Genomic DNA, 16,706 nt, shown 5'->3' on the forward strand with positions numbered 1-16,706 from the left:
TGACAGCTCCCCCACACTTTAGAAGTTTAATAAGGGGGACAATCCCCCCAGTGAAACTTGCAGAGAGATGTTTGCGGCTTTGCTGCCGATGCTGACATGTGTGCCTGCTCCCCCCCCCCCGCAGAGCTGGTGCACACGACCCACTGTGGTCACATGCGTTGGCTTCCTCCCAATAACTTGAGGAGCCGGCTGTCAGCCCCACAAGTTTCTGGTGGTGGAGGGAGGAGCGAACGTACACAATGGGGCAAAGGCTGGGCAAAGCCAAAAATGCCAGCTCTACAAATTTCTTTTGGGGGGGAGTGTAGGGGGGAGAGGGCATGAGGCGCATTGCCTGCTCTGGTTTTTGAGTAAAACTCTCCCATACAGTTTTGCCCCAAAGGCAGAACTTGCCTCCAGCATGCTGACATCATTTCTGTGTGACGTCAACACACGGAGGAGCTCCTGGCCACGCCCCCAGGCCCCAGCCTGCTTCTATTTGGCCATCCTACGTGGCATTTATTCAACTGGAAATCCAGGAGCTGCCTGGAGCTGAATAAAGGACATTGGTTGGACTGAATCCCGAGAAGATGAAATTGGCAGGCCCAGGGGCTGGGCTGGGTTGGGGACGGGCATTTCCACTGTGGTTGGGGTTCAGCGCCATCCCCATCAACCAGGGTGGTAACCACAGGAAGTTCTGGAAGTTCTGGCCACAAACCTCTTACCAGCTGGGGGCCAGATGACTGACATTCGACTTTTGATCAGGAGCTCAAACTGGCAAAAGAAGGATCCCATTTTCTCACTGCACTTCCCTAACTGTGAAGAGCGGATTCCAGGAGCCTCGCTTTGCCTTGGGGCTGTGCAGAAAAAGGAAAAGCACTTTGACTCTGCAGAGCCTCAATCTTCACACGCTTTCAGGAGTTGTGTCTGGGGTCCCTGCTTCACTGTTGGCATTCTCAAGGGAAACCATTATGTGTGTTTTAGAGGGCATGCCTTTGGTACGTTGTGTTTTCGATTTAGTGCAATTATGGCGCCTTCTGCTCCTGGTGGACAGGACGTTGGAAGAAAATTAAAGGAGCAACAATAAAACACATAACGTGTCTCCAGTTGGAAGGGGCCATAAAGGCCCCGTAGTGAGTCCAAGTTCCAAAGTTCCTCGTGCGTCCTATTTTTCCCCCTTGGAAACGCCTTCCGTGTGCCCAGTAAGTACCGACTGAATTATCTGGGCCATGACACTTGTGCTAGATGCAGCAACAGCTGGGGAAAATCCACAAGCCCTTGCCCTCAAGTGTTGTTGAGCTGAGGTAAAGTCTCTGCCTGCTTCCTCTTCCCTAATTTTCAGTTCCACCGAATAAAGGTGATGGGGCAAGGGCAGGTCAAAGTAATTCAGATGTTTCTAACATGGCTGAAAGAGACCGTGAACCACCCACAATCTGCTCAGAGAGTCGCCCATGATGTCATATTTGGAGCAGCGTAGGCCAGAAAGAGGAGCATTTCCCCAAACCCCTGCCTGTTTATCTGTGAGAGGCGAAGCAAGAATTCCCAGTTTGCTCTCACGTCATGGTTAATCTAACATGCAGCTGGGTGTTTTTAAGGGTTTTGATTGGACTCGATTATATTGTGTTTAATGGGAATGCGATGCTCTTAAATTATTACCACCTGTTGCCTTCTCATGCATGGTTTCCCTTTACATTTCCTGTTTAGTGCTAAGGATGTGAAAAAAAAATTCAAGCTATTTTGGGTTCGGGATGGATTGTTGCAAACCTGATTTAGCATCACTAGGATTACCGGAATCCCAGTTTCAATGCTGGGATTTGGCTTCAGCTGGATTCAGGAAAGTCAAAATTTCCCCAAATCACTGCCCACATATGATTTGCGGAGCAACTTTGTAGAATTGGGCCCTAAACTGAACTGGGGATTCTCAGATGGGGTAAAAACTCAGGGAAAGAACCCTGGATCAGTACTTATTCGTTTTTTTAAAATGCAGACTTCTATGTACTAACTGTTGCTGTGATACATGAACTGGCAAACTCTGCAGGGAGGCTGTTCCCACTTTCATGGCAGTCCCCAGGGGGGACCTGGTGATCCCCTTGAATTATAGCTCTCTCCAGGCAGCAGAGAGGAGTTCCCCTGGGGAAAACGGCAGCTTCGGAGCGCAAACGCCGTAGCATTGGAGCCCAGAGGCCCCTCCCTGCCCCAGATCCCACCCACAAAGAGTCCAGCCCAGCCTCATCACTAACCTCAAGCCCTTGGTCCCCACGCTAGTTTGGAGGGAAGGACTAACTGCACGGCTTGTCAATTCAAAATTTTGCCTAACAGGAAACGAGAGTGCGAGAGCCGCTGACAGCCCATGAAAGTGGAAAAGAGACCCCCCCCCCCAAGCCCACACCTTGTTCCTGGTCCTCGGAGCCAAGGTCTGGAGGACTGTCTGAAGTGAGTCATCCTTACGCTGGGCTTCCGTATTGCACACTCCTGACATATATTTTAATCTGTCAAATTACCTCGTCTATTAAAATGTCAGAGAGCTCGTTCCTGCTAAAGCTTTCTTTCAGTGAAAAAGGACTTCTGACGGGGGAGAGTTTTTCCTCTGTTGGGAGAAGAAGAGTCGGCGGGAGGCCGTCATGGGATCCAACCCAGTGACTTCCCAGTCTTGCCATAACACTATTCTGTCCTAGAGCAGATTTAAGTCCCTCAAGACAACAATCAAATCAGAGTCCAGTCGGGCACCTTGAAGACCAACAAAGATTTATTCAGGGCGTGAGCTTTCGAGTGCAAGCACCCTTCCTCAGACTGTGAACTCCTTACATGACAGGGAAGATCATAGTCTGACGAAGGGTGCTTGCACTCAAACACTCACACCCTGAATAAATCTTTGTTGGTCTTCAAGGTGCCACTGGACTCTGATTTTATTGTGCTCCTTCAGACCAACACGGCCACCCATTTGAATCAAGAAAACAAAGCAGAGTGCAGAATATTACAGCATGGGAAGGGGGCCAGTCTGCCATCTCCCTGGCCTGGGAACTCCCCAATCCCCCCGCTGAAGTATGCCACTGAAACCTTCATGGGACTGGTCTTTTGGGCAAGAGCCTACAGCTTCCTCTTCCAAGGAATTGCTTCCCCTTTCAGCATCAACCATGTTCTGCAGAAGGTGCCCGGCTGGGATTGGGACACTCAAGTCGCCCCGCAGCAGGCTAAGATGCCGCTGGAAATGAAGTGGCCACTTGCTTGAGTTTGGTCCTTGATGCTTGCGGCCCACCGGGAACTTTCCTGATCAGGAAGGGTCCTTTTGCCCCTTGGAAAAAACCCCTGAGTGCTTCATATGCCTATTTTAAGGCACCAGCAGTGTAAATCCCCCTCAGCTTCTACATGTACAGGACTGGGAGAAGATGGCGGGGGATGCATGCGAAGACTGGGCCCATGGTCTTCCCTCTGGGCGTCCCAAGGGCAGACATGCATCTGGCCGTGCCCATCCAGGGGTTCATTACTTTGCAGTGGCCAGTGGTTCCTGCCCGTGCGGCAGCTCTGGAGTCTGAAGAGTCGCGTCACTGAAAAGCTGCTAGATGACGAGTGCGTGAATGCCTGCCATTATGGGACGACAGCATGGGCTGCGTAAAGATGGCTTCTATACCCCGTTTTTCACTACCCAGTGGAGTCTCAAAGTGGTCAATAACCGCTTTCCCTTCCTCTCGCCACAACAGGCTCCCTGTGAGTTAGTTGGGGCAGAGAGAGCTCTGAGAGAACTGAGACTGGCCCAAGGTCACCCAACAGGCCTCATGTGTCTTAAAGTGGCTTCCAATCACCTTCCCTTCCTTTCCCCTGTGAGGCAGATGGGGCTGAAAGAGCGCGGAGAGAACTGGGACTGGCCCAAGGTCAACCCCTTGGGCTCCAGGTGAAGGAGTGCGGAATCAACCCAGTTCTCCAGATCCTAACCCCCCCTCCCCCCTGGCACAGAGCGGGAACTGACGGACGAGAGAGAGGAAAAGACCACTTACTTGATATTGTCGAGGCACCCAGATTCAGGCTTCAATATGGCCGTATGATGGAACATTTTGTACAGAGCAATCCCGAGGAAGATTACGTTGAGCTGGAAGTTTTTTAAAAAGGAGAGAATTATTGCATTTTAAAAAAGATTTCCTTCCTGCTGGCTCGAGGCGGCTTACAATAATTGTTCAAATGTCCCCAGCTAAAACCACAAGCCCCAAATATCTCTCCCTTTCCCCTTTCAAAGACGCCTGCTATTAGGGACGTCTGCTTGGGCTTGAGGCCAGCCCCGTGGCACGGAGAGGAGGGTGGCAGCGGCCATGGGGCTGGCCTCCTATACGTTGCCTCAGGCTTTGGTGACCGCCGAGGTGGCCAAGGCGAAGCGCACATCCCTACCTGCTATCCAATTTCTCTCAAAATCCCTGACATACAGGCAGGCCTTGTAGCACCACCTGCAGCCCTCCAAGAAGGGAGCCCCTCCCCTCTCCCGGGAGTCAATTCCACAGAGGTGGAGCCGTGATGGAAGAGGTGAGGGGCTCCGCCCTAAATGGTGAGGCAGTCAGCAGGTGGCAGTCCGATGAATGCCACTAATGCATGAGGGAGGAGATGGCCCTTCAAATATGGAGTCCCAGGTCGCAAAGGGCTTTCGAAGTCATACCCAGCAGCTCGAATCGAACCAGGACACAGACTGGCAGCCAATGAGGCAGTTTCAAAGCGGGCAAAGTGGGTTCCTGGCAGCTGGCCCCTGGAGGCCATTGGGCTCCTGCAGGGTGCCCCAGTTGTCGTTTCCGTGCTGTCTTCAAGGGCAGCCCCATGTAGACTGCAGGGAGAGCCTCACTGGAGGGGATGCTTCTGCATACACAGAACGGTAGATGGCAGGGAACAGGGCTCCAGACCAGGCTTTTCCTGCTGGGCTAGTTTTCTGTGTGCAGGCAAGGGAATCACTGAATTGTACGAGGGCCAGGAAGGGGGGGGTTGGAGGGTTGTGTCTGGGGGTGGCATCCCACAAAGATTTTGGCGGTTGCTAGAACGACTCTAGTTTCTTACAGGTCGCTCTAGGAATCACAAGGGACTGCACAGTCAGAACTTGTGGTAAGGACTGGAGGCCTTAGTTTTCTCTCCAGGACAATCCTGCCCCTACCCCGTGGATCCCGTTTCCACCCCTGACCAGGTGGGAATCCGCAGAGGAGGGCTGCCACAAGGGGAAGGTGAGACTTCACTTGCAGTCGGCCCAAATGCGGCTTATAGCTTCCATGAGAACCAACTGTTCATGGCACGGTGAGAAATTGGACTCATTGCAAAGAGGCCCGTCTGGCAAGGGAGCTCATAGAAAAGAGTCCGCGGAAGGACACAAAGCCACCCCGTCAGATACGCTGGTCTTAACAAAGATGTTTCCAGAAAAACAGATGTTTAACCATCTGACACGTTGCCTTTTTGAGGTCTCTGTGGTGTCTTATTTCATCCCGATTCTTAAGGCTCCGCGGTGACCTCGGCATGTGGAGCTCTGCATGTGGCCGTATTCAAAGGCGGCAGAGGGGGACGTGTGGGAAGGGGAGCCATTGTTAGAAACATCCACACTGGGATGACGAGACGAAGCGCACACCGCCTGCTAGACGCAGCCAAGAGACAGAAATGCTCAGCCGCTGGAGACGCAGGCAGCTTTCCTTTCCTCAAAGCCGAGATCTCCATGAGGCGGCTACACAGCACTGTCCCGGCTTCCATTCACGGACTCGGAGCGCTTCTGGAGGGGGGGGGGCAATTTCTCCTGAGTCAAGTCTTTGTCTCTCGGCCCTTTAAAGCAGGGGTAGTCAAACTGCAGCCCTCCAGATGTCCATGGACTACAATTCCCAGGAGCCCCCTGCCAGCGAATGCTGGCAGGGGCTCCTGGGAATTGTAGTCCATGGACATCTGGAGGGCCGCAGTTTGACTACCCCTGATCTAAACTGTCCTGAACCTCAAAACTGACTCCCATTAGCACTAGCTAGGATTGGGTCGCAGGAGACACTGGCCCTTCCGCCCAAGGAGCAATGAGCCCCATGCGGCTGCTGGCTTGGCTGATTTTTTGGTTGAAATACTAGCTTAAGCAGTCACATCCAGGCATGTTTTCCTAAGGTGAGACACCCCAATGCTCCAAAAAGGACTTAGCGCATTTGAACGGCAGGTTACAGTAGATGAGTGGTAGGGTTGTGGGTGTCCTGCATGGTGCAGGGGGTTGGACTAGATCAGGGGTAGTCAACCTGTGGTCCTCCAGTTCATGGACTACAATGCTGGCAGGGGCTCATGGGAATTGTAGTCCATGGACATCTGGAGGACCACAGGTTGACCACCCCTGGACTAGATGACCTCTTCCACATCTGTTATTCTATGATTCTATGAATCCTCCCATTAAGGACTGTGCATCAAGGTGTTCTCTACCAGGACATGTAGGCAGCCCCAAGACCACCAAAATCCATCTCAGGAGGGATGGAGGGCAGGAGGCAGCACAGGAACCCCAAAGCCATTAACACTGTAGCTTTTAATGGCAAAACCCCAGCAAAAATATTGGATTTTTCTCCAGGTCTAATGGAAAACTCATGGAGTTTGAAGGGCCTATCAGTGATCTGCCAGGCCTTCACTAAACTAAAACCTTTAAGAGGCAACAATGGGGTTCTCAACAGGCCCCCTAGCAGGGGTGCTAGAGGTGGGGGATCCCCTTCTCCAGGATCTCTCCACCCCAGTCTGGATCAGCTGGCTAGAGGGGCCCTTACCGGCAGCAAATGGAGGCCTAGGGCTGCATGGCCAGTAATGCAGTAACTTCCGGGCATGCCGGAAATGATGTCATCATGATGCTGAGGATGCAGGGGTGCTACGGTATTTGGACAAAAACTCTATGGCCCATCACTGGCCATTTTGGGAGGGAGGGCATAGGTCGACATGACCATATATGGCCATAAATGTTTAACAAATTAAAAAATGATAGAAAATTAATTAATTCCCACCCATTCAGGAGGCCTGGTCTAGAGGAACCTGGTAGGGAGTTTTTTGTGGTTGTTTTTCCGGTTTGAGACCATTTGAATTCCATGGAGATTTTACAAGCCATCGTGTGCCAATGGCACCACGGCTCCCACGCAGAATTCCCACAGCTAGACTGAGATGTCTCTACAACGCTCAGGAGTCCGGGCTGAACAGGAAAGAGACAGTCCTGCCATTAAAGCGAAACGACATCTGCCTTGGCTTCAGGCCGCTTGCCAGGATCTGACGGTTCAATGCCAACCGCTTTGTCAGGTGCCCGTTTATCGCTTGAAATCTCAAACCGTGCTGTTCCTCCTACTCGGCACCTCCCTATCTGCAGAAATGTTTTGGTGTCGTCGGATGCCGCACTGTAGATCCCCCAGATGAGACAGACGTGTGCAGTGGAGACGCTGCAAAGATTCATGGGCTCTGCAAGGGATCGCATCTTTCTATTCTGAAGTGGGAAAATGACGGAGAGAGATTCCGATCTAACATTTTCCCGGAACAGAAAAGCACTTCCAGAGGGACACAGGTGAGGCAGTCAGGCCATGCCGCAGACTCCACATGTCCCGTGGCCACGAACAGGGGGAGAGAAGCCTGCCTCTTTCCACCCACCCATCCTATTCACAGGGGTTTAGCATTCAAGGGGATGCATTTGTCCTTCCTTGGCGGTGGGCACTGGCCCTTCCCCAATTAATCTGCATATATGCTGAAGATGACGATGGCAGATTTCAAGTTTGGCTTCTGGACCTCGACAAAGGAGGGGAGTCAGGGACTCTTACCATGATGATCAAGGTTGCCGGTCCTATAAAGCTCCAGATGAAGTAGGTGTCAAGTCGAAGCCAACATCTGTAGCGGGAAAGCAGGAAAAGACAGTACTCAGAGTCTGTACGTGGGGCATCTATCAACACTGAGCAAGTGACAGAGAGAAATGGGAGCTGTATAACATTCCTCTAGGAGGCAGGAAATATTACATGGCTTGTTCATTTAGAAGCTGAATTATACGCCGGGTTTCTGACAGTGCTATTGATGGAGTAAGATAATTACCTCTGAAGGAAGCAGAAGAAAATAGCACAGAGTCTACTTTGCTAAAGCTTTAGGTTTTGGGCATAGAAAATCTTTATCAAAAGCCCTGAAACAGCCCCTCAACCAAGCTATTCTTCGCCGTCCAACTAGACTGTCGGCTTCCATTGCGGGTGACTTTCTTCTACCGGGAAGATCTGAGCAGCTGGGTGAAAGGAGAAGTAAATTTGGGAACGGAAGGGTGAACTTTAATTAGATTCAAGAGATTTTTGTCCCCATGGAGAAATGCATTGTTTTCATGAATATTTCTTGAAGTACAACTGACCTTTACGATCAAGCTAAGTGATTCATGACCCAACCTAAATTATTAATCACTTAATTTTGCCTTTATTTAATATACCCCAATGGTTAACAGTCCTAGGAAATTACATTTCCATTCCAAGTTCATTTGATGACAAAATGGACTGGAATAGTTATGAGACAGATGGATATAAATTCTGCAAAAACGGCATATGATCTTTAAATTAACAACTTTTCTTGTTGATGGTTTTGGGGTAAGACGAGATGATTTAATACCTGCTGTCCAGAGAAATGTGAAAACACTTTCTCTTGGAAATTACGGAGATATACTGGGAAAATTAAATCCCAGGTGGACAGCCCTAGGTGGTTTCTTTACTTGAGTCCCAATTTCAGAGATGATGGAACTTGATCTTGTTCAAGAGAAGAAGACGTCTCCCCCAAGCATGCTCAGTTCTAAGTTCCCCAAGAAGAAAACAAGCAGGGAACATATAGGTTGTTCTCTCACTGTGTGTGCTGCTCCGGATCTTGAAAATGTATCTATTCATAAGACTTGCATACTATCCTTTCAAAGAAGCCAAACCACAACCACCACACTAAAGCACAGGGCCAGTAAAACAACTAACCCCACCCGCAAAGAGCCATACAATTATGCAGTCTTAGAGGAGCACATCAGAAAGAGCACAACATGTGATAAGGCGGTGTAAAAATGGTGTCAAAGCAAAGTAAGAACAGCCCTGCTGGATCAGACCGGGGGTCCATCTAGTCCAGCCTCCTGTCTCACACAGGGGCCAACTAATTTCTCTAGATGGCCCACAACACAGTTCTGAAGATAAGACTTTCCCTGCTGTTGCCTCCTGGCTCTTGCATTTCCTTTATTCCTCAAGTTCTGTAGGACACTGATGGTCCTATCCTCCATGAATGGATTCAACCCCCTTTCAAAGCCTTGCATGTCTGTAGCCATCACCCCCCCCCCCACTGGCACCGAACACACCATTTTAATTCACATGCTGATTAAAGCTGTATTCCTTTTGTCCATCCTGAATCTACTGCTCATCAGCTTCACCAGATGTCCTTGAAGCCACGCTGAGTTTCTGTCCCGTCCACCCCTTTCTATGTGCTTAATATTCTTTCCTTAATAACGCTTTCTACTAACTTACCTGGGACTTTCTACTAATTTACCTGAGTCTGTCATTGCCTGGTCTCTCTCTGAACTTAAAAGAAAACTTCTAAAACCATCTGCTCCTCTCCAGTCCACTGGCACAGAGGCTAATTTTAGCGACAAGTTGCACATTCTGGTCAGAAGATCAACAATGTCGCATTTGAGTTCGCTAAGAGCCCTTTGATGTATGCCATCAGGACCCGGAGACTGAATGGATTAGAACTTCCCCCCACAGGTCTAGAACTTGACCTCTTATCCCCTCAATTTGACTCAGTGCTTCAGACTCCATTCCTGGAAACGGCTGCTCTGATCTCAGTTCCTACCCCACAGGGAGCACAGAGGAAAAGAATCCATTTAGCTCTTCTGCCACCTCCCCGGCCCCCTTGAGCAATCCTCTTTTTCCTTGGTCATCCAAAAGTCCCCCTTTCCTAGCGCATTTCCTGCTCCGAATATATTTAAAGAAATGCTCAAAGTTTCTCTTGCCACGACAGAAGGGGGGGGGGGGTTGATTGCTCTGTTGGTCCACTTCAATCCTTCATGGTGCTGAGCCTGGCACGCCTCACCAGGCCATGCTGCCCCAATCCGAACTCAGTGACAAGTTGGTGCCATGTCTGCTTTGGTTCGTAAAATTATGCTCTGCTGCCTTTTTGCTATTGTGTCACCAGCCCCTTTCCCTTTTGGTTCAAGTGAAGCCCATCTCTTTCGCACCAGTTCAGCTTGTCTCAGAAAAGTCTGCAGTTCCAAACAAATCTAAACTCTTCCTCCTGGCATCATTTTTTCACCCACAAATTGAGACCCCTAATCTTTGCCAGTCCAGCTGGTTTTGGACATGTGATTCTGAAAGATCTACCTTTGATGTTCTGGAAGTGCTATCTTGAAACTAGACAGCCAGTGATGCCTACAACCCTTGCCCCAGGCAAACAAGTCATTATGTGGCCCAAATGCTCATCACACTCCCTAGGGTCTGTGTTTCTAATGATCGGCTAGCCTACTATAAGATTGAAAGGGTACAGAGGAGAGTGACGAGGATGATCTGGGGCCAAGGGACCAAGCCCTATGAAGATAGGTTGAGGGACTTGGGAATGTTCAGCCTGGAGAAAAGGAGGTTGAGAGGGTACATGATGTTGTTGTTGTTATGTGCGAAGTCGTGTCCGACCCATCGCGACCCCATGGACAATGATCCTCCAGGCCTTCCTGTCCTCTACCATTCCCCGGAGTCCATTTAAGTTTGCACCTACTGCTTCAGTGACTCCATCCATCCACCTCATTCTCTGTCGTCCCCTTCTTCTTTTGCCCTCGATCTCTCCCAGCATTAGGCTCTTCTCCAGGGAGTCCTTCCTTCTCATGAGGTGGCCAAAATATTTGAGTTTCATCTTCAGGATCTGGCCTTCTAAAGAGCAGTCAGGGCTGATCTCCTCTAGGACTGACTGGTTTGTTCGCCTTGCAGTCCAAGGGACTCGCAAGAGTCTTCTCCAGCACCAGAGTTCAAAAGCCTCAATTCTTTGACGCTCGGCCTTCCTTATGGTCCAACTTTCGCAGCCATACATTGCAACTGGGAAGACCATAGCCTTGACTAAACGCACTTTTGTTGGCAGGGTGATGTCTCTGCTTTTTAGGATGCTGTCTAGATTTGCCATAGCTTTCCTCCCCAGGAGCAAGCGTCTTTTAATTTCTTTGCTGCAGTCCCCATCTGCAGTGATCTTGGAGCCCAGGAAAATAAAATCTGTCACTATCTCCATTTCTTCCCCTTCTATTTGCCAGGAATTGAGAGGGCCGGATGCCATGATCTTTGTTTTCTTGATGTTGAGTTTCAAGCCAACTTTGGCACTCTCCTCCTTCACCCGCATCAACAGGCTCTTTAGTTCCTCTTCACTTTCTGCCATTAGAGTGGTATCATCTGCATATCTGAGGTTGTTGATATTTCTCCCTGCAATCTTGATCCCAATTTGTGACTCCTCTAATCCCGCATTTCTCATGATGTGCTCTGCATACAAGTTAAATAGGCAAGGCGACAGTATACAGCCTTGCCGAACTCCTTTCTCAATTTTGAACCAGTCAGTGATTCCATGTTCAGTTCTCACTGTTGCTTCTTGACCTGCATATAAATTTCTCAAGAGACAAATAAGATGCTCTGGTATTCCCATCTCTTTAAGAACTTGCCACAATTTGTTGTGCTCCACACAATCAAAGGCTTTAGCATAGTCAATGAAGCAGAAGTAGACATTCTTCTGGTACTCCCTAGCTTTCTCCATGATCCAGCGTATGTTGGCAATTTGATCTCTAGTTCCTCTGCCTCTTCGAAATCCTGCCTGTACTTCTGGAAGTTCTCGGTCCACATATTGCTGGAGCCTAGCTTGTAGGATTTTGAGCATAACTTTGCTAGCATGAGAAATTAGTGCGATGGTGCGGTAGTTTGAACATTCTTTGGCATTGCCCTTCTTTGGGATTGGAATGTAAACTGACCTTTTCCAATCCTGTGGCCATTGTTGAGTTTTCCAAATTTGCTGGCATATTGAGTGTAGCACTTTTACTGCATCGTCCTTTAAGATTTTGAATAGTTCAACTGGAATGCTGTCACTACCACTAGCTTTATTGTTGCTCAGACTTCCTAAGGCCCATTTGACTTCACATTCCAGGATGTCTGGCTCCAGGTCAGTAACTACCCCATTGTGGTCATCAGGGATGTTAAGCTCGCTCTTGTATAGTTCTTCTGTATAATTTTGCCACCTTTGTTTGATCTCTTCTGCTTCTGTGAGGTCCCTACCATTTTGGTCCCTTATCATACCCATCTTTGCATGAAACGTTCTCTTCATATCTCCAATTTTCTTGAAAAGATCTCTGGTCCTCCCCATTCTATTGTTTTCTTCTATTTGTTTGCACTGTTCATTTAAGAAGGCATTCTTATCTCTTCTAGCTTTTCTCTGGAATTCTGCATTCAATTGGGTGTATCTTTCTCTTTCTCCCTTGCCTTTCACTTCCCTTCTCTCCTTAGCTATTTGTAAAGCTTCCTCAGACAGCCATTTTGATTTCTTGCATTTTTTTCTTTGGGATGGTTTTAGTTGCTACCTCTTGTACAATGTCTATCAGATCTAATTCCTTAAATCTATTTGTCACCTCCACTGTGTATTCGTCAGGGATATGATTTAGTTCATACCTGAGTGGCCTAGTGCTTTCCCCTACTTTCTTCAATTTAAGCCTAAATTTTGCAACAAGAAGCTCATGATCTGAACCACAATCAGCTCCTGGTCTTGTTTTTATTGACTGGATAGAACTTTTCCATCTTTGGCTGCAGAGCACATAGTCAATCTGATTTCTGTGTTGACCGTCTGGTGATGTCCATGTGTAGAGTCGTCTCTTGGGTTGCTGGAAAAGAGTGTTTGCTATGACCATTGTATTCTCTTGACAAAATTCTACCAGCCTGTGCCCTGCTTCATTTTGTACTCCAAGGCCAAACTTGCCTGTTATCCCGGTTATCTTTTGGCTTCCTACTTTAGCATTCCAATCCCCCATGATGATAAGCACATCATTTTTGGGCGTTGCTTCTAGAAGGTGTTGTAGGGCTTCATAGAACTGGTCAACTTCATCCTCTTCAGCAGCAGTGGTTGGGGCGTAGACCTGGATCACTGTGATGTTGAATGGTTTGCCTTGGATTCGAACTGAGATCATTCTGTCATTTTGGGGATTGTATCCCAAGACTGCTTTTCCTACTCTCTTATTGATTATGAATGCTACTCCATTTCTTCTGCGAGATTCTTGTCCACAGTAGTATACCTGATGGTCATCTGAATTAAATTCACCCATTCCTGTCCATTTTAGTTCACTGATTCCTAAAATGTCGATGTTCAGTCTTCTCATTTCTTGTTTAACCACGTCCAGCTTGCCTTGATTCATGGATCTGACGTTCCAGGTTCCTATGGAATAAAAATCTTTACAGCATCGGACTGTCTTTTCGCCACCAGTTACTTCCACAACTGAGCGTCCTTTCGGCTTTGGCCCAGCCGCTTCATTCATTCTGGCGCTACTCGTACTAGCCGTCTGCTCATCCCCAGTAGCATATTGGACACCTTCCGACCTGAGGGGCTCATCTCCAGCGTCATATCGTTATGCCTATTGGAACTGTCCATAGAGTTTTCATGGCAAAGATACTGGAGTGGTTTGCCATTGCCTTCTCCAGTGGATCACCTTTTGTCAGAGCTCTCAGCTATGACCTGTCCGTCTTGGGTGGCCCTGCACGGCATAGCTCATAGCTTCACTGAACTACGTAAGCCCCCTTGCCACAACAAGGCAGCGATCCTTGAAGGGGGGGGTACATGATAGCCCTCTTTAAGTATTTGAAAGGTTGTCACTTGGAGGAGGGCAGGATGCTGTTTCTGCTGGCTGCAGAGGAGAGGACACGCAGTAATGGGTTTAAACTACAAGTACAACGATATAGGCTAGATATCAGGAAAAAGTTTTTCACAGTCAGAGTAGTTCAGCAGTGGAATAGGCTGCCTAAGGAGGTGGTGAGCTCCCCCTCACTGGCAGTCTTCAAGCAAAGGTTGGATACACATTTTTCTTGGATGCTTTAGGATGCTCTGGGCTGATCCTGCGTTGAGCAGGGGGTTGGACTAGATGGCCTCTATGGCCCCTTCCAACTCTAGAATTCTGTGATTCTATGATTCTACTACCAAAAGTCCCCCTCCGCCAACCCCAGAGAAGCATCTTTGGTATAAGAGGGTGTCTACTCATCATCTGAGGAACGCCTTCTATCTAAGAGATCACCCCTCTCCTCTTCAGCCTAACATCAACTAACCTCTGCAACCTCGACCTCAGCAGCAACAGAGGAGCTGTTGACACAGGTGTGGGGCAGTTCTAACGAGTCCCCGAGGGTCTCACCCACCCCTCTCTCTCTCTTCTCTAAGTTGGTGATACTAACCCTAGTCCAGCCCCCTGCTCAACGCAGGATTAGCCCTAAGCATCCTAAAGCATCCAAGAATAGTGTGCATCCAACCTTTGCTTGAAGACTGCCAGTGAGGGGGAGCTCACCACCTCCTTAGGCAGCCTATTCCCCACAACAGACACCCTGTGAGGGAGGTGGGGCTGAGAGAGGACAGCAGATAGTGATGCCAATCAAATGATATAGCAGATTTTAGGTTACCAAAGAAATGCTGGTACAAACAGTTGCGGTTGTGGGGGGAAGAGGGGCTGGAGCCCAAACTGCCAAGATAAAATGAAGCCTTATTCATTATCCCCACAACAAGCAATTATTTATGGCCAACAGGCTCTTCGTAAGCAGATCTATAAATTTCATGGGAGCTGGATAGAGAAGTAATAAACAACTGGTCTTATTAGCATGCGGGTCCTTTAAAAAAGATCACCTCTTTGGTTGTTTGACAGCTATTGCGGTGCTAGGAATGTCGAATGAGGATCCGAAAGAGCCAGGTCTGGGTCCCTGCTGTTGCCACTGGACGTTTGCTGGGTGGTTTGGGACGAAACACATTTTTTCTCAGCCAGTCTAACTTACAGGGTTGTTGTGAGAATAAAATGGAGGAGAAGCGAATAATGTAAGCTGATTTGGGCCCCCATGGGCGAGCAAGTCATGCTATAAATGGATTAAATCTTTAAACAATATCCTTTCCCCAAACATTAAGGAAAGCCCTCACGGAACTGAGATTTCAATAGATGCCTACAGCTTATTTGAAGGGCAGGTATCTCCAAGTCCCTATTAAAGACAGACTGCATATAAATTGAAATACAATAGTAATAGTAATAGTAATAGTAATAAATGTCACAGTGGTTGGATTAAAAGATCTAGTGCAGGGGTGGCCAAACTGTGGCTCTCCAGATGTCCAAGGACTACAATTCCCATGAGCCCCTGGTCTACTCTATTACTTATTGTATTGCCCATTGGATGGTTCCCAACAGGACAATCTTTTCATTTTCTCTCTCCCAGTGTATTGGTTGGTCTGCTGTCTGGTAAGGGGAAAATACTTCCTTATCAGTCTGAATAATTTGCAAAGAAAATTCGAGCAATTCAGTAGGCAGAGAAATTGAGGACTTTCTAAAATGTATGCGATGCCTGTGACTAACACAATTACATATGAATGACCATTTGTTTTGGCAACAACAATAAAGCTTGATTGACGCCCCAGAAGGTCCTGACTCCTTCTGCAAATCACATCTGCCCACATCTAATTAAAACAACAACAACAACAACACGCCCCCCCCCCCCGGAGCTCTGTAGAGCTCCCAGGGTGTTGGCTGACTTAGTCCTTGGTGATGAGCCATGCCTGGTGGGGGGTGGAAAGAAGATGCCCTCCTTCCAAAACTGCTGCCTACATGACACCATTTCTAGGCCAGACCTGGCCGTGACATTGCAGCTCTCCGAGAGTCGGTGGAAACTGACTTCATCACGGAGTCCCTCCTGAAGGCCACAGCAGTGTGATGTAGGGAGGGGCGTTTCCTTTCGGGCTTATTCAAGCCAAATGACACATCCCATTAATTTAAGTCAGCCAAATCAGAGAGGCCCAAATCAATTCGGGCTTGGTTCAGCTGACTAAGAAAGAATCTCAGGACCAACGGCCTGGAGGGGCCTTTAACTGTTTCCCCAGCACGCCCTTCTGACCCTGTGGAGAGACGGCTATGGATGTCTTCTGGGTGCACATCCCTAGTGAGGTGTCACTTGGGGGTGAGGCCTGGCTTTTCTGCACTGACAATGCCCCACTGAACCACACCCAAAGAGAGCGCCAGGAAGAGGTCCGGCAGGTTTCCTCTCCCCCACAACCTGGGGTTCCCAACAGATTAAACGGCAGGAAAGGGTGGCAGCATCACCCTTTGAGATCTCTGGGAAAGCTTTCTGTTCAGGGACCGGTATGGGCCCAAGAGGGCCACGTCTCAATTCTGCTCACCCTCAAAGGGGGAGGCAGAGTCATCGGCACTCTTGAAATCGGAATCACGAATCCTTTGCTGACTTATAAAACTTTCACGAGAGAATCAGAATAAGTGTCAAGGTCAAAGTTGAATAAAATGACAGAATGAAATACAAAGAACCCAAAGGAAACCAGTAAATATGGAGCAAATTATCCAGACGCAACTTCATGGCACCTGGGAAAAATCGAGCTACGCTTTCTGTTTTTTCACAGTTGTTGTTATTACAAAGGACGGGAACCTTAAAAAGACCCAAAAGTCCTGTCTTATTTAACAAAATGGGGCTTAAGGGGTTTGTACAGATACCTGTGCAGAAGGGGACCTAAAAAACCGCATGCAAAACAGTTTCAATGTTGCTTGTTGCACAGGG

The 16,706-nt window shown here is 48.5% G+C and overlaps 1 protein-coding gene across 16 annotated transcripts in view; it reads right to left on the reverse strand.

The window, feature by feature from the left end:
- Positions 1-16,706, reverse strand: part of ADGRL3 (adhesion G protein-coupled receptor L3) — an 808,020-nt gene that overhangs the window by 114,109 nt on the left and 677,205 nt on the right. For all 16 annotated transcript variants that reach the window (XM_077346366.1, XM_077346369.1, XM_077346357.1 and 13 more), the window contains exons 18-19: positions 7,731-7,797; positions 3,969-4,060 (exon numbers count right to left, since the gene is read on the reverse strand). In XM_077346366.1, the coding sequence (XP_077202481.1) occupies positions 3,969-4,060; positions 7,731-7,797 (159 nt within the window). The remainder of the gene's footprint in view (positions 1-3,968; positions 4,061-7,730; positions 7,798-16,706) is intronic.

This window comes from Paroedura picta, chromosome 7 (assembly GCF_049243985.1).
Source record: "Paroedura picta isolate Pp20150507F chromosome 7, Ppicta_v3.0, whole genome shotgun sequence".
NCBI lineage: Eukaryota > Metazoa > Chordata > Lepidosauria > Squamata > Gekkonidae > Paroedura > Paroedura picta.